Raw genomic sequence first — 22,305 nt, forward strand, 5'->3', positions numbered from 1 at the left:
AACTTTTCATATCATATGCTGATTTATCGACCGTACGTATATAATTTACACTGTGCAGTGATGAAAGTTGGAAGGAAGGGAAACGGCTTTTTTGGTAATCCGTTTCTGGTTCTAGCGATCGCTACGAACATATGAATACATGAAATGTATTTGTAGGAGAAAGAGAAAGTAGAGAGAAAGTTACAAAGTAGGAGCGAAGGGACGAGTCGGGGATTAATCTCAGGACCTTCTGCATATGAATCAGAAGCGGTAGTCACCAGTCTCGTCTTGTTGTCCCAAGAAACTGAATTTCATTTGGATTTTAAGAAAACATGGGAATGAAAAGCTGCTGGAAGTTGCTCTTAAATAATGAAAATTCTCTGTAACCAAATGTTGGTGCGCGGCGACATTATCAAAAAATTCAAAAGGCGCCGCGATAGCAAAAAGTTTGGGAACCTCTGGTTTAATCGAACCCGTAAACACTCCAATCGTGTATATAACAAACCCTAAAGATATCAATGAAGAAATCCCGGGAAAAAAATCTGAAAGAATTCCTAGAGGAATCCTCGTTAGAAACCTGGAGATATCCAAGCAGAAAACCCAGGAAAATAAATAAAGGACTTCCGGTAAGAATCCCGGAGAAATCTGAAGAAATTAAATAAAAATGCCGGAAGAAATCTACAAAACAAACGCGGAAGAAATCAATGAAGAAATCTCAGGTTGCAACTCTGAAGGAATTCCAGGGAGGAATTCCGAATTGAAATCCTGGAGGAATTCTTATCGGAAACTCAGGATAAATTTCTAAAGAAATCCTAGGAGAATTCATCTCTGGAATATCTAGGAGGAGTCCCAAAATAAATCTCTAGTAGAATACCTGGTGTGGTAATGATATTTATATTATATTTGTCATTTGTATGTCTATTGTCTGTGACGCATTGGTTGTCTATTTGTCTATGGAAATGTCATATTGATGATGCTCATAATAAACAATAATAGTAAAATGTATAGAATGTGTTACATTACTTTGGTTATTGAAATACCACACCAGGAAAAAACACCAAGAAAGGAACCCAGAGGAAACTGCTAAAGCATTCCCGAAAAGAAGCTAGACGAAATGCCTAAACCCTAAAGAATCCCAGCAAAAATCGATGAAGAAATTCCGTAAGAAATCAACGAAATCAATGAAGAGGGAATCTCGAAAAGAGTTCCTTTTGGAATACCGAGAGGAACTCCTGAAAGAATTCTGGGAAGAATCCTCTTTATTTGAAGGAATTCCAGGAATAATCTTAACCCTCGAGCGATCGCGCTGTTGTATTTTGTACAACACGTTGAAAAAATCTCGCTTTTTGTACTCAGCATTAGCGTGGTGCTGACGCAGGTAGTCAACCGCGCGAGTTACGGAAGGTTAAGAGGAATACTAGGAGGAATTCCCAGAGAAATCATGAAACGACTCTGTACAGGATTCTCGGAAGTGCAAGACGAATCCAGGTGGGAACCATAGGAGATACCTTGTATCACAGAGAACAGACATCAAGGCTAGAACAAATTTCATTCGGAAAGTTGTGTAAGGATTTGAATCTTTACTTGAGTAAGGTTGCAAACCAATATACGATGACAACACTAACGCCACCAAACACCATATTGCCACAGTCAGTGGTGAATTGAAATATTTCAAGTGGTGAATTAAATTAGTACACGCTAAGGTCAGTTTACCCAAATATGAGTAAAGTTTACCCATAATCGCCGAAAAGTGCACAACCTCATTTTATGGGTAAAGACCCATTACCCATATTTGGGTAATGGGGATATATGAAACATATGAGTAATATTTACCCATAAATAAATATTTGATTTTGGGTAAATTTTACGCATATTTGAGTAAACGTTTTCTATTTGAAATTTATATGAATAATAATACTTATTTTTCAAATAATTTTAAAGAATGCGCAGAGTAATTAAATGAAGAAAAAGAAACAAGAAACTTTATTCTAATCATCAGCACACTAGTACATATTATTACAGCAATAGAACAAAATTGGTTCGATAAAATTGCGCGCTCGCTCGCATCGTCTACGACAGCTGTGGTCAATCCTCGTACATCGGAGGAGGTGGTGCTCGGGGTGGTGTCGGAGATCCCACGACCCACGATATCCCACGATGCGGCGGAATGCCATCGTACACCGTGGAATCGGAGCCAACGGGGAGATGCCTTGGACACGACGGCCGGTTGGTGTGCATGCACTTCATAGAAATTGAAAGGATAGTTGTTTCATGAGGACAGCGTTGAAGCTGCGAATATTCTGGCGTTTGCAACGGTGCCCTCGTACTGATTACGGAAAACATCTCATTCCGTACCTTTCGCTCTAGGGGTCCTGATGACGGATGTCCACTTCCTTGTTGTGATCGACGGCCATTTAGTCAACGTGAACATTACCTGGAAAAACATCGGTGGTTAAGTCCAGCAAATTTCCCTCTCGGTAAAACCCTGAGCTGTAATACTCACCTCTCGGATGATCCTCACCGGAACGCTTTTTCAACGTCCTTTGCCGGGCGGCGGCGGCGCCGGAGGCAGATTTCACTTGCGATTAAGCAATCTCAACCGGGAGTTACCGCTGTTCCGTGTGATTACAACCAGCTTATCGCGCGCATCCCGGATCTTTTGCCGCTTATGATGAACATGATGATTTTATCCTTCCGTCGATGATCAAGGCGGACTTACGAATTTCTCCTAGCCATGGTATTCTCACATAGTCACTGCTGCTGCTTTCAAACAACTTTGCTGATCGCGACTAACAGGAAAATTTTCATCCAAATATGGGTAAATCACGTTTACCCATATCTGAGTAAACTCACTTTACCAACAAAATGAGTATTGTTTACCGGTTTTTCTCAGTATATTTTACCCATAATATGAGTAATGCATATGAAACCCAAATATGGGTAAATAAACTACTCATTTATGGGTAAACTGATCTTAGCGTGTATGGGAAATTAACCGATTGCAGCGCCACGCTATTGCCACTTGTGTTGCCGATTTCAAATGGCCGTTAAATTCCTTACACAGTTTCGGAACTGGAGTTGGATGTCTGTTCTCTGTGCTTGTATGTAGACCAAGAGACATGATCTAAATTACACCAGTGCCATCTAGTGTGGTAATTGGTTTCTTTAACGGTAATGAGTTAGTTTCATATTCTTAAACTGCACACCAGTCTGGGGCGACATCAAAATTTTCATGAATTATGATGTCCGGGAATCTATTTAAAACATGTTTAAGTTTATATGGGAGCGATTTGGCCAAACACCTCTCGGCGGATTTTGTACTGGGCGGAGCTGTCAAGCAGTTGTCCACCTGTCAAAAGGTAATTTCAAAAAATCTCTTTGAAATTGATTTTCGGTATCAAAATAGTTTTTTTTTTTTTTTTATCTGTATTAACCCACCATCAGTCGCTTGCGTGTACTGAGTACACGCGTCTCAGAAAAATGCAAAAATATATTCGAAATTCGCACCAAATTGAACCGGGTGTTGGTCCTATTCCAAGATCCACTCTTCTTCTTGTTAGTAAGGCAGAAAAAAAACGAAAAAACGCACGGAAAGTACTCGAAAAATACGTAATTCTAACCTCACATTTTAAATGTGTACTCAGTACACCGGCGCGACCGCTGGTGTAACTTTTTTTTTGAACCAGACCGTTACACGAGCGGTCGCGTCGTGTACTCAGTACACGGCAAACGTTTTCAATTATGGTTTATATGCTTTACTAGATACAATGTTGGTGTCTTCGGCAAAAATGTCCAACTGGATAATGCGCGTCTGATAGTGGACATGTGGAACCGGTCAAAACGATCTGGTCCTGTCCCGGGTGTCGGAATGGCCCTCGCGGGAACCTGTTTCGTGGACATTTCAGTTATGGCACCAAAACTAGGCATGCGACGGCTCTATCTCCATGATTTTTCATGTACATCATCTTAGTAACCATGAAAATGACCAGTGACCTCCCTGGCTAACCCGTGGCCACCGGAATGTGCCCTGGAGGAACCTGTTACGAGGACATTGTGACCATGACACTGAAACTGGGCATGCGACGGCTCTATCTTCATGATTTTCCATATCCATTATTTTAGTAACCATGAAAATGACCAGTGACTTCCCTGACCAACCCGTGGCCACCGGGATGTGCCATGGAGGAACCCGTTTCGAGGACATTTTGACCATGACACCAAAACTAGGCATGCGACGGCTCTATCTTCATGATTTTTCATATCCATCATCTTAGTAACCATGAAAATGACCAGTGACCTCCCTGGCTAACCCGTGGCCACCGGAATGTGCCCTGGAGGAACCTGTTTCGGGGGCATTTTGACCATGATACCAAAACAAGGCATGCGACGGCTCTATCTTCATGATTTTCCATATCCATTATTTTAGTAACCATGAAAATGATCAGTGACCTCCCTGGCTAATCCGTGGCCACCGGAATGTGCCCTGGAGGAACCTGTTTCGGGGACATTTTGACCATGACACCAAAACAAGGCATGCGACGGCTCTATCTTCATGATTTTTCATATCCATCATCTTAGTAACCAATGGAATGTGCCCTGGAGGAACCTGTTTCGAGGACATTTTGACCATGACATCAAAACTAGGCATGCGACGGCTCTATCTTCATGATTTTTCATATCCATCATCTTAGTAACCATGAAAATGATCAGTGACCTCCCTGGCTAACCCGTGGCCACCGGAATGTGCCCTGGAGGAACCTGTTTCGGGGACATTTTGACCATGACACCAAAACAAGGCATGCGACGGCTCTGTCTTCATGATTTTCCATATCCATTATTTTAGTAACCATGAAAATGACCAGTGACCTCCCTGGCCAACCCGTGGCCAACGGAATGTGCCCTGGAGGAACCTGTTTCGAGGACATTTTGACCATGACACCAAAACTAGGCATGCGACGGCTCTATCTTCATGATTTTTCATATCCATCATCTTAGTAACCATGAAAATGATCAGTGACCTCCCTGGCTAACCCGTGGCCACCGGAATGTGCCCTGGAGGAACCTGTTTCGGGGACATTTTGACCATGACACCAAAACAAGGCATGCGACGGCTCTATCTTCATGATTTTTCACATCCATCATCTTAGTAACCAACGGAATGTGCCCTGGAGGAACCTGTTTCGAGGACATTTTGACCATGACACCAAAACTAGTCATGCGACGGCTCTATCTTCATGATTTTTCATATCCATCATCTTAGTAACCATGAAAATGATCAGTGACCTCCCTGGCTAACCCGTGGCCACCGGAATGTGCCCTGGAAGACCTTTTTCGGGGAATTTTTGACCATGACACCAAAACAAGGCATGCGACGGCTCTATCTTCATGATTTTCCATATCCATTATTTTAGTAACCATGAAAATGACCAGTGACCTCCCTGGCCAACCCGTGGCCAACGGAATGTGCCCTGGAGGAACCCGTTTCGAGGACATTTTGACCATGACACCAAAACTAGGCATGCGACGGCTCTATCTTCATGATTTTTCATATCCATCATCTTAGTAACTATGAAAATGATCAGTGACCTCCCTGGCCAAACCGTGGCCACCGGAATGTGCCCTGGAGGAACCAGTTTCGTGGACATTTTGGCTTTGACGCCAAAACTAGGTCGCTCTATCTTCCTGATTTTCCATATCCATCATCTTAGTAACCATGAAAAGGACCAATGACCTCCCTGGCCATCCCGTGGCTACTGGACTCTGCCTTGAAGGAACCTGTTTTGAGAACAATTTCGACCAAGGCGCCAAAACGAGGCATGCGACGGCTCTATCTTCATGATTTTTCATATCCATCATCTTAGTAACCATGAAAATGACCAGTGACCTCCCTGGCTAACCCGTGGCCACCGGAATGTGCCCTGGAGGAACCTGTTTCGGAGACATTTTAACCATGATACCAAAACAAGGCATGCGACGGCTGTATCTTCATGATTTCCATATCCATTATTTAAGTAACCATACAAATGACCAGTGACCTTCCTGACCAACCCGTGGCCACCGGGATGTGCCCTGGAGGAACCTGTTTCGAGAACATTATGACCATGACACTGAAACTGGGTATGCGACGGCTCTATCTTCATGATTTTCCATATCCATTATTTTAGTAACCATGAAAATGACCAGTGACCTCCCTGGCCAACGGAATGTGCCCTGGAGGAACCTGTTTCGAGGACATTTTGACCATGACACCAAAACTAGGCATGCGACGGCTCTATCTTCATGATTTTTCATATCCATCATCTTAGTAACCATGAAAATGATCAGTGACCTCCCTGGCTAACCCGTGGCCACCGGAATGTGCTCTGGTGGAACCAGTTTCGTAGACATTTTGGCTTTGACGCCAAAACTAGGCTTGCGACAGCTCTATCTTCCTGATTTTCCATATCCATCATCTTAGTAACCATGAAAAGGACCAGTGACCTCCCTGGCCATCCTGTGGCTACTGGACTTTGCCTTGAAGCAACCTGTTTTGAGAACAATTTTGACCAAGGCGCCAAAACTAGGCATGCAATTGCTCCATCTTTTTGATGTTATATATCCATCATCTAGGGTAAATCGCCAATTGTTACACACTTTAAAAACTTTAAAACTCGGTTGCTCATTTCATAAGTAATTTTTTTCCAAGGATTTCATCAGAAATTCTTCCGAAAACTCATGCTAGGATTTCGGCAAAAACCACCAGGATTTTTTTCAGAGATTCAATCAAAGATTGCTGGTTCCAGGAATCCCTGCTAAATTACTCCAGGGATGCCTCATTTTCTTTTCAAGCACTTATTTTAATGATTCCTTCAGGAATTTCGCCTTTTCCAAATATTCTCGCTGTGATTCCTCTAGAAGTTTGCTTTGAATCCCTCCAGAAATTCCCGCTGGTTTTCTGCATAAATTTTTCATGTGATTATTCCACGAATTCCTTTAGGAATTATACCAAGAATACCTTTGTATATTTCGGTGGAAATTCATCCGGGGGATATACCACGAAATTTCGCCAGAAATTTATCAAGAAATTTCTCTAGGGATTTATCAAAGAATTTCTGAGGCGATTTTCTGCAGGGTTCTTCTAAGACAAGGCAGGCTTGCCCCGGCGTTAAAACTCGCAGTATCGCATGAAACCTAATTTGCTTCCCCTGCTGTCTACTGTCATGTCTTTTGGAGTTTGTAGGCTATGTTTCAGTAGAAATGATATGTCAAGAATAAGTACAGTAGACGTTCGGTCGGTGCAAACGGTTTAACTGCAATGCTTCTTACCTGTAAATCCGGTAAGTTCAACAAATTTGGAGTTATCACACCGCCAAACGTCAAAATGATGTGCCATGTTTGCCCTAATAGGCTGGAGGAATTGAATGAATGTGGATGAATTAAACGAAGAGAAAAAAGCAGGATCTTCATATAACAAAATGTAAAAGTAACTGATGCTTTATCCTCATTCACGCTAGGTGAATAAGTTTCTCTGGCCTATGAACAGTCACATGAAGTTCACGTTCATTTTAAGTCAATTGATGGCTTGATGACATCTGTCAGGCGTTGCAGTTACTCAACTTCATTCGTTAAGTGAGACGTAAACATGTTGCAGTAAGCAGCTAAACAAAATTGCTGACACCGAAAACTATTATATAACTGCGAAATTGTTCGTATAACGCTAAACTGGCTAGCAGACTTGGTTCCAGGAGGAGCGTAATATCATAAAGTCTATTCCGTGAATCACGCTTATTATTCAAATAGCAAAACATTGGTACCATAAAAAATTTACGTTATATCGAGGTAAAAGTTACGTTATATTGAGTTACGTAATATCGAGGCTACGTTATACCGAGGTATGACTGTATAAAAATCAGTTGGTAACCAAAACCACAAAACAAAACATTTCGGCTCCGTGAAGCAATAAAAAAAATTTTTTATTTCTTTCTATTCGAAAATTACAAAACAAGATTGAACATACAATAAACGCTTTTGGGTGGGGAATAGGTATCAAATTAACGGATTCACCAAGCTATAAGCGAAAATTATATGCATGACCACCCTCATATAGAGTAGGAACCGTAAGCGCTGGTCTTTTTCACGGTTACTTAGGGTGAATTGCCAATTATTGCACACCTTGAAAACTTGCTAATTGTTGCAGACTCCATGTTTTGCTTATGAGATGTGCAACCATTGGCGAGTTTTTAAGGTGTGTAACAATTGGCGATTTACCCTAGATGATGGATATATAAAACCAAAAAGATAGAGCAGTTGCATGCCTAGTTTTGGCGCCTTGGTCAAAATTGTTCTCAAAACAGGTTCCTTCAAGGCAAAGTCCAGTAGCCACGGGATGGCCAGGGAGGTCACTGGTCCTTTTCATGGTTACTAAGATGATGGATATGGAAAATCAGGAAGGTAGAGCCGTCGCATGCCTAGTTTTGGCGTCATGGTCAAAATGTCCACGAAACTGGTTCCTCCAGGGCACATTCCGGTTGCCACGGTTTGGCCAGGGAGGTCACTGATCATTTTCATGATTACTAAGATGATGGATATGAAAAATTATGAAGATAGAGCCGTCGCATGCCTAGTTTTGGTGTCATGGTCATAATGTCCTCGAAACAGGTTCCTCCAGGGCACATTCCGTTGGCCACGGGTTGGCCAGAGAGGTAACTGGTCATTTTCATGGTTACTAAAATAATGGATATGGAAAATCATGAAGATAGAGCCGTCGCATGCCTTGTTTTGGTGTCACGGTCATAATGTCCTCGGAACAGGTTCCTCCAGGGCACATTCTGGTGGCCTCGGGTTGGCCAGGCAGGTCACTGGTTATTTTCATTGTAACTAATATAATGGATATGGAAAATCATGAAGATAGAGCCGTCGCAAGCCTAGTTTTGGTGTCATGGTCAAAATGTTCTCGAAACAGGTTCCTCCAGGGCACATTCCGGTGGCCACTGGTTGGCCAGGGAGGTCACTGGTCATTTTCATGGTTACTAAAATAATGGGTATAGGAAATCATGAAGATAGAGCCGTCGCATGCCTAGTTTTGGTGTCATGGTCAAAATGTCCTCGAAACAGGTTCTTCCAGGGCACATTCCGGTGGCCACGGGTTGGCCAGGCAGGTCACTGGTTATTTTCATTGTAACTAAAAAAATTGATTTGGAAAATCACGAAGATAGAACCGTCGCAAGCCTAGTTTTGGTGTCATGGTCGAAATGTCCTCTAAACATGTTCCTCCAGGGCACATTCCGGTGGCCGCGGGTTAGCCAGGGAGGTCACTGGTCATTTTCATGGTTACTAAGATGATGGATATGAAAAATCATGAAAATAGAGCCGTCGCATGTCTTGTTTTGGTGTCATGGTCAAAATGTCCTCGAAACAGGTTCCTCCAGGGCACATTCCGTTGGCCATGGGTTGGCCAGGGAGGTCACTGGTCATTTTCATGGTTACTAAAATAATTGATTTGGAAAATCATGAAGATAGAGCCGTCGCAAGCCTAGTTTTGGTGTCATGGTCACAATGTCCTCGAAACAGGTTCCTCCAGGGCACATTCCGGTATCCACGGGTTGGCCAAGGAGGTCACTGGTCATTTTCATGGTTACTAAGATGATGTACATGAAAAATCATGGAGATAGAGCCGTCGCATGCCTAGTTTTGGTGCCATAACTGAAATGTCCACGAAACAGGTTCCCGCGAGGGCCATTCCGACACCCGGGACAGGACCAGATCGTTTTGACCGGTTCCACATGTCCACTATCAGACGCGCATTATCCAGTTGGACATTTTTGCCGAAGACACCAACATTGTATCTAGTAAAGCATATAAACCATAATTGAAAGCGTTTGTCGTGTACTGAGTACACGATGCGACCGCTCGTGTAACTTTTTTTGATGCGACTGATAAAGGGTTAACGAGATTTTTAGCCCTAGGCTAGTTCATCTCGGGACCCACGCTTTACTTCCCTTCCGAAGGAAGAACTCACATTTTGCGAGTTTGTCGGGAGTGGGATTCGATCCCAGGTCCTCGGCGTGATAGTCAAGTGTTCTAACCATCACGCCAGGTCCGCTCCACTCCTAAAATAAAGTTCTAAAAATCTGAAAAAATCAGAGTGGCGCAGAAAAAGGTGCTCTTTCGTAAAAAAAATTAAAAAAAATAATAAATTTACAAATTTAAAAACCCAATTGTTAACTGGAAATCTTTGCGGCACTGATTTTTATACACTTGAACGATTTTGTTGAGAACGTCATCTTTATATCTCTTTACTTAGTCGAGATATTAGTAACAGTAGTTCTTTTTCACCCCAAGGCCACCTGCTCAAAGGATTCCTTACTAATAACACATTACCGGACTAAGCTAGTCCAGATATTTGCAGAAATACAACATGCTTCTGAACTGAGATAGTAGCAAGTAGGTATAACTTTTGCAGGTAAGTATTCCCAACACTGCGCTTAGGCTCGTTAGACAATATTGTTAGAAATTTGAAATGTTTAGATCCTTTGATCCTTTAGATACTGGCTAATTTTCTTTCCGAATAGTGAAACTCAAATGTTTTCCGTTTTGACTCTATTATTGGAACAAAGTAAAATGATAGAACATTACTTCTTACGCCACCTGTTCTGATGCAACCTCTTCATAAGGCTCATTTGGTAGTTTTGCAGGATTCTGCAAAAAAAAAAGAAATAGGACAATCTTACCGTGTTTATTTCATATGCATTCAGCAGCTTACCAGTTTTTTCGCGCGATCTTCCAGAATACCGTAGGCGAAATGATTCAAGTTTAACCCAATAGGCAGCGCCACGCCCTGTACCCTGTAGAGCGACAGTTGATCCTTGCTTGACTTGGGAATTTCGTGTATGGCGGCAATTGTACATTTTCCAAGCAATCCGGTGGAGCTGACCATGGGTCCTTTACTGATGTCAACGTGATCTCCCACTCGGTAAACCGTGATCAACCCATTGTTCTGGCTGGATATACTTGGAATCTGCTCACGCTTGTACGGGTTGTCGCTGAACATCTGCTGAGCTAACTCGCTGTTTACATCCAAACGTTCGATGGGAAGGTCCTGCTGGGCTAGTTTAACCATCTCAATCGACAAAGCACGTAGCTCTTGGATCGTTGGCTTCCATCCGTTTTTGGATAAGGCAATATCGTGGACAAAGCTACCCGTTTTCACTAAAACAAACATAGGTCTAAAGATAATTTAAAGAACCTCAAAAAACGCTATTTACTTACCATTTGGTTTGGGGAAACTGTGCAAGAACAGGCCTGCTTCATCCTTGAAGCTTTTGTGCAGAACCGCTCCAAGAAGGAATGAACAAGTTCTCCAGAATGCCTTGTTCACCAGATGCGGATCTGCCGAAGTGAAGTTCAGCAGTTGAATCGTGCAGGGTTCTTCCAATGGTCTTCGCATATCCCACGGAGTGTTGTTATCGAGAAGGGCCAGAGCGGAGAATCGGCAGTATTTTTCACCAATATCTGAAAAACAAAGGATTAATCAATAGGTTTGTCGTATTTATCCCAACAGATTCGTACAGAAAGAATCATCATATTACAACTTGTTTATACACTTTCCCGACTTTTTCCTGCATATTAAACGACAGACCACCATATAATATTTAGAAAATTTTACTACAAACTCTGCGTTAACGAGTTTTAATATCGCACTACATTACATAGCTGGTGCTCATGCTCTATGTTAAGATAAAATACTCTGTGAAACAAAAAACTTGCAGTTGAACTTACGTTTAGCGCAATCGAGTGGAGTAGAAAGTCCCCGATTCATCACCAGGGTTGTGTCTTTGGGCGTTCCGAGGTAACGGATCTCGATTTTCTCTATGCGACCAACCATATCCCTCTGACGAATCTGTTCTTCGGCGAATAAACTGCTGGCAGCGCTCTGCAATTTAGAGGTGGCCGAGAAAAATCCTGCAATGCAAACATGCTGTCGTCTGTCGAGGTCGTGAGTTCATACATGAAGGAGGAACTTACTTGATGCCTGCGGTAAGCTGGTCGCCGATAATAACTTCCTACTCACGTTGTACATTTTGTTACTCATAGCCATTGCGAGTTAATAACAAAATTATTGAATATGCGGCTTAATTTTAAAGTTACAAACTAAAAATTACTTGAAAACTTATGTCACACCAGCCACCGGGAGGGTTTTGTTTACTATTATCTAAACTGTCAATCGCAAAACGTCACGCAGCGCACGCCACGTTAGCTCTCTATGAGAAATACAGGGTGGTACAGAACGACAAAAACGTTTCATTGCTTTCAAATATAGATGGCGATTACGGCCTAACGCGATTGGTGGCGGACGAAATGCATAACTAGGCCACAGACAAACAGACGTAACACTTGCTAAATTTCCATCGACCACGCTTTTGACGATCATTTTAAATTTTCATAGTCATGGCTTTCACAACCAGAGGCGCGCGCATCGTTTTTCTATGCGTTTGACGTTTCACACTAGCGCCTTCTGTTGACGATATGGCACAACACAGTGGTTTGTGCAACTTTTCCACCAGGTGATGGTAGTGTGAACTGGGCGATGGATTTTCATGAAAATCGTTCAAGGTGTTACGTCTGTTTGTCTGTGAAGGCTGACCAGATACAGTAGACGTTCGCTCGGTGCAAACGGTTTAACTGCAATGCTTTTTAACTGCAAGTCCGGTAAGTGCAACAAATTTGCAGTTATCGCACCGCCAAACGTCAAAATGGTGCGCCATGTTAGCCCAAATGAACAGTCGGATCACGTTCACGGATATTTTTTGTCGTATTGTTGGCAATCGTAGCACAGTGGACCAGAACAACCTACCGGAATGACCAACTGGACAATTTCCGCCACCGGGATTCGTGATACGAAAGAAAGCAATAACTTCGCGGATCGTGTTTCTTTCAACTTTAATCATTAACGATCTAGTACGGACTAAAATAAACAAACAATATACATGGTCATTACGCTTCGTCTTTGTGGTGATTTATAATACTGCCGAGTTGGCCGTGATGTTTGTGTAATGTATTGGATTTTCGGATTCACTACTAACAGAGCGCGATGTTGTAGGTTTAAGCACGAGATCAAAACTGAATCGTTTATTCTAATAACTATTCGATTGCCCTCGGGGCACTCATCTCCACTAATGAACTTCGAGAATACAAATGTAAAAGGAATTCGCACTGAGGTCGAATTCATGGATACTATAGTTCTTTCCCCTAAAGTAACTATAACATAAAATTCATTAACAATTCAATTTTGCACTAATTCATAATTTACATAAGACAATTCGACAGAAAACTAATTCACAATTCATTACTAATTAATACTACTAATTCAAATTAAAATTCATGCATGATTCGAGTTTGGTTTTACATGTACACAAAATCTTCGTTCACTTTTCTTCGTTTCGTTCTCGATGATCGTCGTAGCGCTGGAAGGATTGCTTCTGGATCGCTTGGAGGCTTCGAATTCGTCTGTTCAGGTTGGAACGATCCTGATGTTGTTGAAGCTTCTTCCTCCGCCACCGTTACCACCCGGTTTCTCTTCGTGGAAGTAACCGGGACCATTACGTTCATGGTGGGAGTTTCAGCCTTCGAAATCTTCAATTGGTTTCGATGAGCGTTTGTGATTACGTTTCCAATTGCCACCTGGAAAACATTGATGGAAACACGTCTTACGAATTTTGCTTCGATCCATTTTTCTACTCGATTCATGCCATTATTCTTCAACCATGTTTTGTATCCTGGCATTAAGGTATCAAATGGATCGATGTTAACTAATGGCTGAGTAGAATTGGTTAAAGATTCTTGCTGGTGTTTGAACCTTGCAGGGCTTTCAACCAGTTGTCTTGAATAGTGCATCTTGGGGTTAATCAAGTCTATCAGTGTCTTTGGCTTGTAGCTATAGATTTTCTCAGATGGTATAGATCCATCTTTCGTCACGCAAGTATTTCGGTAGTTAATAAGAAAATAGTCAATTTGATCCTCTGTGTTCCAGTTGCGAACTTCTGGCTCAAGCAAAAACTTTTTGAAAACATCTTTCACCAACCTTACCATCCTCTCAGCTTGCCCATTGCTGGATGGATTGTAAGGCGGACTTTTAAAGACTTTTATTCCTTGTTTTTCAAGAAAGGATACAAATAATGCGGAATTAAAAGGAGGTCCGCCATCTGTCACTACCACGTCAGGTAATCCAAAACAGGAAAACATTTTCGTAAACTTTCGAATAACTCTCGAAGCATCTGTGCCATTCCTCATCCACTCAACTTCCAGCCATTTGGAATGGCTATCCGCAATTAACAAGAACACTTTATGCTCAAAATGGAAAAATCTGCGTGCAATCTACTGAATGGTCGCGTCGTTGGTATCCACTCTGTGGTTGAGCTGGGCTTGGGCACAACAGACATTTTTGTACAGGTATCACAGTTTCTCACGTATTCTTCTATATCTTTATTTACTCCCGGCCAGTAAACGATGCGTCTCGCAAGTTGTTTCATTTTAACAACTCCAGAATGGTTGACATGCAACATTCTAAGTATTGGTTTTCTTAAATTTGACGGAATCATTACTCTATCCTGAAACATTACGCATCCTTCAACTACTTCAAGATCATGCTGATTTGAGTGTATGTTTAGGAACATTTTATCTAGTTTTTCTGGCCAACCATTTTGAAGAAATGTTATTACTTTTTGCATGAAAGCATCGTTTGATGTTTCATTTGCAATCTTCGAAAAATCCATCGGTAATTCATTTGTAAGGTTGAGACTCTTGACGTATTCTACATCGCACTCTTTGGGAACTTCTTCTAATAATGGGAAACGCGAACAGAAATCTGCATTCCCCATTTTAGCTGATGGACGATATATGATATCAAAATCATATATTGACAACTCTAACACAGATCGTTGCAAACGGGTAACGTATATTGAATTTCCTCCTTCTTTACCGAATATCCCTACCAACGGTTTATGGTCAGTAAACACGGTAAATTTCTGACCATAAACAAATTTATGAAATTTTTTAATACTACAAACAAGAGCTAACGCCTCCAAATGTAAAATTGGGTATTTTTTTTGGGCTTCGTTCAAGGAAAACGATGTGAAGCATATTGGTTTCTCCACACCATTGATCACATGAGCAAGAACTCCTCCTAAGCCATAATTACAAGCATCTGAAACAATCACCAGCGGTTTCTTAGGGTCAAAATATTCTAAAAGATCGGCATTTATTAACTCTTGTTTACTATTTTCAAATGCAGTTTGGCAAGCCTTTGTCCAAATAAATTTTACGTTTTTCCTCAAAAGGTTATACAAGTCACTCAATTTTGTAGATAAATGTGGAACAAATTTCCCATAGTAATTCACTAGTCCTAAATAGGCCTTAAGTTCTGAAGTATTAATTGGAACTTTAGCCGCTCTGATAGTTTCTAGTTTGTCTGGACTGGGTAGCAAACCTCTATCTGTAACTATATGACCTAGATAAGGGAGCGTCGACACGAAGAACTTGCACTTTTCCCAATTAACTTTAACATTTGCTGCTAGTAACCTCTCTAAAACAATCTCTAATTTTCGTCTACAGTCTTCCACGTCTTTTCCAGCAATTAATACATCATCCAAATAGACGGTTACATTTTCAATTTCTGCTAATATTTGCTCCATTATTTGCTGGAAAATCGCCGCACTGGAAGATGCTCCTTGAGGCAAGCGATTGTATGTATAAAGTCCGAGCCGAAATATGCAGGGATAAAGACGGAGGCCTCTTGACGGACGGACGTGAGGTGATCGAAAGGTGGAAGCAGCACTTCGATCAGCACCTGAACGGCGTGGAGAACGTAGGCACGGGAGCCCACGGCAACGGAAGGAACGACGACGCCAGTGCAGCGGAGGACGGAAATGAACCAACTCCCACGCTGAGGGAAGTTAAGGATGCCATTCACCAGCTCAAATCCAACAAAGCAGCTGGTAAGGATGGTATCGCAGCTGAACTCATCAAGATGGGCCCAGAAAAGTTGGCCACCTGTCTGCATCGGCTGATAGTCAGGATCTGGGAAACCGAACAGCTACCGGAGGAGTGGAAGGAAGGGGTAATCTGCCCCATTCACAAGAAAGGCGACCATTTGGAATGTGAGAACTTCAGGGCGATCACTATTTTGAATGCTGCCTACAAAGTGCTATCCCAGATTATCTTCCGTCGTCTGTCACCTAAAACAAATGAGTTCGTGGGAAGTTATCAAGCCGGCTTCATCGACGGCCGGTCGACAACGGACCAGATCTTTACCGTACGGCAAATCCTCCAGAAATGCCGTGAATACCAGGTCCCAACGCACCACCTGTTCATCGACTTCAAAGCGGCATACGACAGTATCGACCGCGCAGAGCTATGGAGAATCATGGACGAAAACGGCTTTCCTGGGAAGCTGACTAGACTGATTAAAGCAACGATGGACGGTGTGCAAAACTGCGTAAGGGTTTCGGGTGAACTATCCAGTTCATTCGTATCTCGCCGGGGACTACGACAAGGTGACGGACTCTCATGTCTACTCTTCAACATCGCGCTGGAAGGTGTGATGCGACGAGCCGGGCTCAACAGCCGGGGAACGATTTTCACAAAATCCGGTCAATTTGTGTGCTTTGCGGACGACATGGACATTATCGCTAGAACATTTGGAACGGTGGCAGAACTGTACACCCGCCTGAAACGCGAAGCAGCAAAGGTCGGACTGGTGGTGAATGCCTCAAAAACAAAGTACATGCTGGTAGGCGGAACCGAAAACGACCGGATCCGTCTGGGTAGTAATGTTACGATAGACGGGGATACTTTCGAGGTGGTGGAGGAATTCGTCTACCTCGGATCCTTACTGACGGCTGACAACAACGTGAGCCGAGAAATTCGGAGGCGCATCATCAGCGGAAGTCGGGCCTACTACGGGCTCCAGAAGAAACTGCGGTCGAAAAAGATTCACCCACGCACCAAATGCACCATGTACAAAACGCTGATAAGACCGGTGATCCTCTACGGGCACGAGACATGGACGATGCTCGAGGAGGACCTGCAAGCACTCGGAGTTTTCGAGCGACGCGTGCTAAGAACGATCTTCGGCGGTGTGCAGGAGAACGGTGTGTGGCGGAGAAGGATGAACCACGAGCTCGCTGCACTTTACGGCGAACCCAGCATCCAGAAGGTGGCCAAAGCCGGAAGGATACGTTGGGCAGGGCATGTTGCAAGAATGCCGGACAACAACCCTGCAAAGCTGGTGTTTGCAACGGATCCGGTTGGCACAAGAAGGCGTGGAGCGCAGAGAGCACGATGGGCGGACCAGGTGGAGCGTGACTTGGCGAGCATTGGGCGCGACCGAGGATGGAGAGCGGCAGCCACAAACCGAGTATTGTGGCGTCCCAACTAACAATCACTCATTTAATAGGCACCATTATGACGAATTAATTCAGCATAATGTTGAATAACATTTGAATTATTTTCACGTACAACCTATGTTCGGGTTTTGTTCACACAAATTTGGAGAAGTTATAAAGCATCATGTTGTGCACCAACTTAATTTTTTGTTGTTCAAAACGTTTTATAAATGTACAGGAAAGCTGTTATTCAGCTTTGGCAAAAATGACTGAAAATAAATATAATGCAAAAATTTTGAACTCTCACGAGAGTAATTATTTGCTCTCATGTTGAAAACACCTATTATGAAATAAGAATTACATATAAAATTACCTAAATTCGGATTAGAACTCGAGACCTGTCGATTGCCAGCCGCATGCCTTCCTATCTGCGCCATCCTAGAGATAGTGAAATGCAGCACCCAAAGCAAAACATAATCTTCCCATGACTCAATAATGATCACTCCTGAACTTGTGTTCAGCAGTGGTGAATTAGCACAGTACGTGGTAATCAACTGAACAACGCCTCAACTTCAACAGCTGTTCAGCCCAAAACACGTGTTTTCCATTCTGATTTCGCTGTCAGTATTTTTATCGCACGGTGAGCAAATTTGTATCAAATGCGGCCAAAAAGTGTTGGTCCTCATTGAAGATATTGTTTCCGGAGGTACTAATTGCGATATGAATATATTTTATTTTTAATATTAAATATCGATCTTTAAAAATGTATGACAGTATGTGGTGCGGTATGGTCTTGGACATGGTGCATTCACAGCATCTGTTCAGGTTATCTACTCATGCTCAGTCAAAAATCCGTTAAGCATTTTTTTATTTATGCTTGTGTCTTGGAATCTTGATATTATGTTCAATAAATAGTGCATAAGGATATTTAGGGATACTTGAAATGTGTCGATTTCTGAATGCTTTTTGGTTATCTAGGTGACTGTGGGAACAATATTCAGTAATCACGACAGCACTGAAATGTCATATGCATCGATCCAAGCGTCTCGTACAATTGAACTGCTGCGGAAGATAAAAAATATAATATTGCTGACTGCACCCCAAATTGGACTGACACAATAGTGTGCACACACCTTCAAAGTGTGATTGCAACGCAGGGTCACGTCGGGTCGAGTTGAGGTCTTCGGTGCACTTATTCCTTGTAAATGGAGGAATAAGTGCACCGAAGACGTCGAGACGATCCGAGGCAAATGTGCACTTTTATCACACTTTTTAGGCGTACCAAAAAAAGTGTGATAGTCCAATTTGAGATGTAGTCTGCAATAATCAAGGTACAAGCTATCTTGTTACAGACTAATAAAAATAAATAAATGCCTCATTTTTATGTTGGTTACGTCTTTTGGCAATAAATGTTAAACTACATAATTCTATTATGTTTTATTTTATGTTATTCGTTTAAAATATTGGTTCTTTAATAACTTAGTTGTCTAAACAGTCTATGGTTTTAGCCACGATTTATCCCATAATCCGAACAAAGTTCCAAGTCAAACTACCACGGGCTGAAGGCGTTTATTTGTCAAGTGAAAAGCATATTGTTCAGGAGCATATGCTTATCGATACATCAGCTTAAGAAGATGCTGACAAATGTTTTGTTAAACTCTTTCGTTAAGGAATCAATGCTTGTCGAATAAATTTCTTGTTAAACTTTTGAAAAGTGTTTTAATTTATCATTGTTGATACTGATGAGGAAAGTCGAACATTGACTATTTTTTCAATTGAAAAATCATTTAAACAGTAATGTGTAAAGCATAATTTTAGTTCAGCTATCATTACCATTATTAAGCAACAATTCAGCAAGCTTGCTTGTTTGTGACTTGCAATTGTTAGTTGGGGTACTATTGTTGATTATGTCTTGTCTTAATGATGTTGAACAAATAAATGTATGTAAAGTCCTTTTATTGTATTAATAACCATAAATCGCCTAGATTTTTTGGAAAGTGACAACTGTGTGTAGGCACCTTCAAGGTCTAAAGCACAGAATACTTTACATCCCGACAAACGGGCGAACAAATCTTGCGCAACTGGCAAAGGATATGTGTTCGGTATTATCAGTTTATTTATAGAAACTTTACAGTCTACCACTAATCTTATCTGGTTGTTTTTCTTAATCAGCACTATGACTGGTGATGCCCATTCGCTGGTTTTGACAGGGGTGATGACATTTTCGTTCTCTAATTTATCTAAATATTCACAGACTCGTTCTCTCAGTCTATATGGCACTTCGTATGCGCGTTTAAAAATTGGTTTATCGTCTTTAAGTACCAACTCAGCCTCATAACCAAGTATTGGGGTTGAAAAATCTTTCTTAAAGACATTGGAAAATTTGCTCTCAATATCACTCAAACAAGAAACTTGATCGTTGATGGAAACGTTATGAACATTGATTGATGTTTGAAATGTATCTCTCCAATTTGGAATAAAAACATCCAACCACTCTCGACCCAATAATGGAATGAATCTGTGATTATTGTTGGCTTCGCTGTTATCAATTATCACCAAAGATACACTTTTTATTATGTTCTTAAAATTCACTGTTACTTTTGTTTCTCCGAAAACTTTAAGATTTCCACCGTCCACAACGATAAGCTTCCTGTTACTCTTGTGAAGAGGTTGGTTAAATAATGTTATATAAGTAATTATGCCCATAACAGATACCGCAGATCCACAATCAATTTCCATTTTGACTGATTTACCCTCTATAGAGACTTCAACCAAGCAAGGTTCACTAACTTTGTTAATGGACGTCACATTCATACACATGTATTCACCTGAGGAATCATCGCCAGATTCGTCACTCATCTCCATTTTCAAGCGGTTCATTGCTTGCTTTAAGGTGTACTGTACGCCCTCCGAAGGAACTACTACGCTTTGTACCTTGCCTGTATAATTGGTTTTTGAATTTGCGCCTTCTTTACTTCGGCATTGACGTTTGATGTGGCCCTTCTTACCACAATTGTTGCAATAATAGTTCGCATAATGGTTCTGTTGATCCGTTTCCTTCCTTCGTCACCCCATGTTACCCTCCTCTGGAAGCTTGCACTTCTGCTACGGGTGCGGTCTCTTCTATTATAGTAGCCGTTGTTTCGATTATTGTCATAAGCTGCTCTTCTCCCCAAGCGCTCCCGTACTGATGCTACCTGTTGACCTTCCGAGTTGATTGCAGCAGCGCGCGTATTCGCAAGTTCGTAGTTTGTAATTATCCTCTCAGCGTCCGTTAGTGTAAGTTTCTATTCTTTCAACAATTGTTTTTGCAAGTTTTTATCATACACACCTACTAAAATCCGGTCTCTTATCGCTTTATCTTTATACGTACCAAAATCGCAAAGAGATGCTTGCAATTTAAGGTCCAGTATGAAACTTTCTGTTGTTTCGTCGGATCTTTGCATGCGTGTATTGAACTTAAAACATTGAATCACGTCAGAATCAATCTTGTCGTAGCGAGATTTTAATTTTTGAATTATTTCAGTGTAAGATAATTCTTTAACCCTTTTCCCTGGAAACAATAACTTGATCTCAGAGTAAATTGCTGGGCCACTAAGCGTGCAGAATGTGGACCTTTTTCTGTTGTCATCGATTTGATTGAATTCAAAAAATTCTTCAAATCGTTCTGCATATTCGGTAAAAGAATTGCCGACGACATATGGTTCAATAACACCAACCAAATTAGTGGTAGTCATGTCTATGTAGTAAAAACACAAACGAGGAATCAAAACAAAATAAAACTATTGAATTTGGTAACAATGTAGCGACTCACCGATTTTGTAGTTTACCTCTCACACCAACAATAAGGATGACAAACCAGTTTCGCTCACCAATGAGATACTCCACCAGCTATCACTTCTCACTGGATTACTTGCCGCTCTCGCTGAAATGCTTCCGTTTTCTGCTCTCTCTCAGCAGACTCGCTCTTCTCACAGCACACCAGAGCGTAATTCTCACTCTCACCGCAACGGACTCTGCACTTGTATTTCTCTTATTTTTTTTAACACTCACTCTCTTCTTCGTACTGGTTTTCTCACACTTCTTGATGGGCACCGAAGTAGCTGGATCTCATTTAAAAAAAAACTGCTCGATTTTTCTTATCAGCACTCTTGCCTTGGCTCAGCTGTACACTTTCAAGATGAAACTGGAAATTAGCACGACACACTAAATTTTCTCTTAATCCAAAGAACTGATGTCATAAACAATATCAGTTACAATCTTCGGATATAGAGATTGCTAACCTTTACGGGGTCAGTGATCTTCTTTTGTAATTTCCTAACGTGGGAATAGCCTTTTGTCACAATTGCAACAATTGCCTCTTCAAAATGGCTTTCCCCGGTACATTAGGCTTTTATTTCACCACAAAAATGGCACTTTTCGTGGAATTACACTCCTGTGGATCAATTCCACAGTGATACTTATGGAGTAGATTTCACTTAATTTCTTAATCTTCTCTATTTCACACGCGATTTGGAAAAAAATCCTTTACCTCGTCGACACTTGTAATGTATTGGATTTTCGGATTCACTACTAACAGAGCGCGATGTTGTAGGTTTAAGCACGAGATCAAAACTGAATCGTTTATTCTAATAACTATTCGATTGCCCTCGGGGCACTCATCTCCACTAATGAACTTCGAGAATACAAATGTAAAAGGAATTCGCACTGAGGTCGAATTCATGGATACTATAGTTTGAAGAGCCATTATTAGTCAACCTGTCAAGAATTGAGGATCTCAAAATACCACATTGGCGACGACCAACAAGAACCCAGCGTAGAAAATCGAAACAGATTGGAATTTAATTTGAAATAACAATTATCAATGGTAAATACATACTGTCTGATCCCGACGGATAGTATCTGATCGGGTCAGACAGAAGAGGACAAGGTGCCTCACCGGTGGATGAAAATCTGCCCGGTGCAG

General features: G+C 41.7%; 2 protein-coding genes and 1 long non-coding RNA gene across 3 annotated transcripts; all 3 read right to left on the reverse strand.

Moving 5' to 3' along the window:
- Positions 1-1,934: 1,934 nt before the first annotated feature.
- LOC134290000 (uncharacterized) lies at positions 1,935-3,108 on the reverse strand. Its single transcript, XR_009998788.1, has 2 exons — positions 2,483-3,108; positions 1,935-2,413 (listed from the first exon to the last, which is right to left on the reverse strand). It is a non-coding gene; the product is annotated as an uncharacterized LOC134290000 (long non-coding RNA).
- Positions 3,109-10,542: 7,434 nt separating this feature from the next.
- On the reverse strand, positions 10,543-12,170 carry LOC115264784 (large ribosomal subunit protein mL39). The gene is made up of 5 exons (XM_029868798.2): positions 11,983-12,170; positions 11,737-11,919; positions 11,227-11,469; positions 10,721-11,166; positions 10,543-10,656 (listed from the first exon to the last, which is right to left on the reverse strand). The coding sequence occupies exons 1-5, from the start codon at positions 12,053-12,055 to the stop codon at positions 10,597-10,599; spliced, it is 1,005 nt and encodes a 334-aa protein (XP_029724658.2). The 5' UTR covers positions 12,056-12,170; the 3' UTR covers positions 10,543-10,596.
- A 1,189-nt stretch (positions 12,171-13,359) lies between these two features.
- On the reverse strand, positions 13,360-22,073 carry LOC134290683 (uncharacterized protein K02A2.6-like). Its single transcript, XM_062857861.1, has 3 exons — positions 21,154-22,073; positions 19,272-21,078; positions 13,360-13,638 (listed from the first exon to the last, which is right to left on the reverse strand). Exons 2-3 carry the CDS (start codon positions 20,217-20,219, stop codon positions 13,360-13,362), a joined length of 1,227 nt encoding a protein of 408 aa, XP_062713845.1. The 5' UTR covers positions 20,220-21,078; positions 21,154-22,073.
- Positions 22,074-22,305: the final 232 nt, after the last annotated feature.

Source organism: Aedes albopictus, chromosome 3 (assembly GCF_035046485.1).
Source record: "Aedes albopictus strain Foshan chromosome 3, AalbF5, whole genome shotgun sequence".
Classification (NCBI taxonomy): domain Eukaryota; kingdom Metazoa; phylum Arthropoda; class Insecta; order Diptera; family Culicidae; genus Aedes; species Aedes albopictus.

Bases quoted from the DNA above. Each gene is read 5' to 3' on its own strand.
- LOC115264784 (XM_029868798.2), bottom strand. From the start codon at position 12,055: ATGGCTATGAGTAACAAAATGTACAACGTGAGTAGGAAGTTATTATCG. The intron at 11,920-11,982 runs GTAAGTTCCTCC...TTTGCATTGCAG, and splicing joins CAGCTTACCGCAGGCATCAA to GATTTTTCTCGGCCACCTCT. The intron at 11,167-11,226 runs GTAAGTAAATAG...TGTTTGTTTTAG, and splicing joins CAGTTTCCCCAAACCAAATG to TGAAAACGGGTAGCTTTGTC.
- LOC134290683 (XM_062857861.1), bottom strand. From the start codon at position 20,219: ATGAACCGCTTGAAAATGGAGATGAGTGACGAATCTGGCGATGATTCC. The intron at 13,639-19,271 runs GTTCAACATCAT...AATGTTTTCCAG, and splicing joins GACTTTACATACATTTATTT to GTGGCAATTGGAAACGTAAT.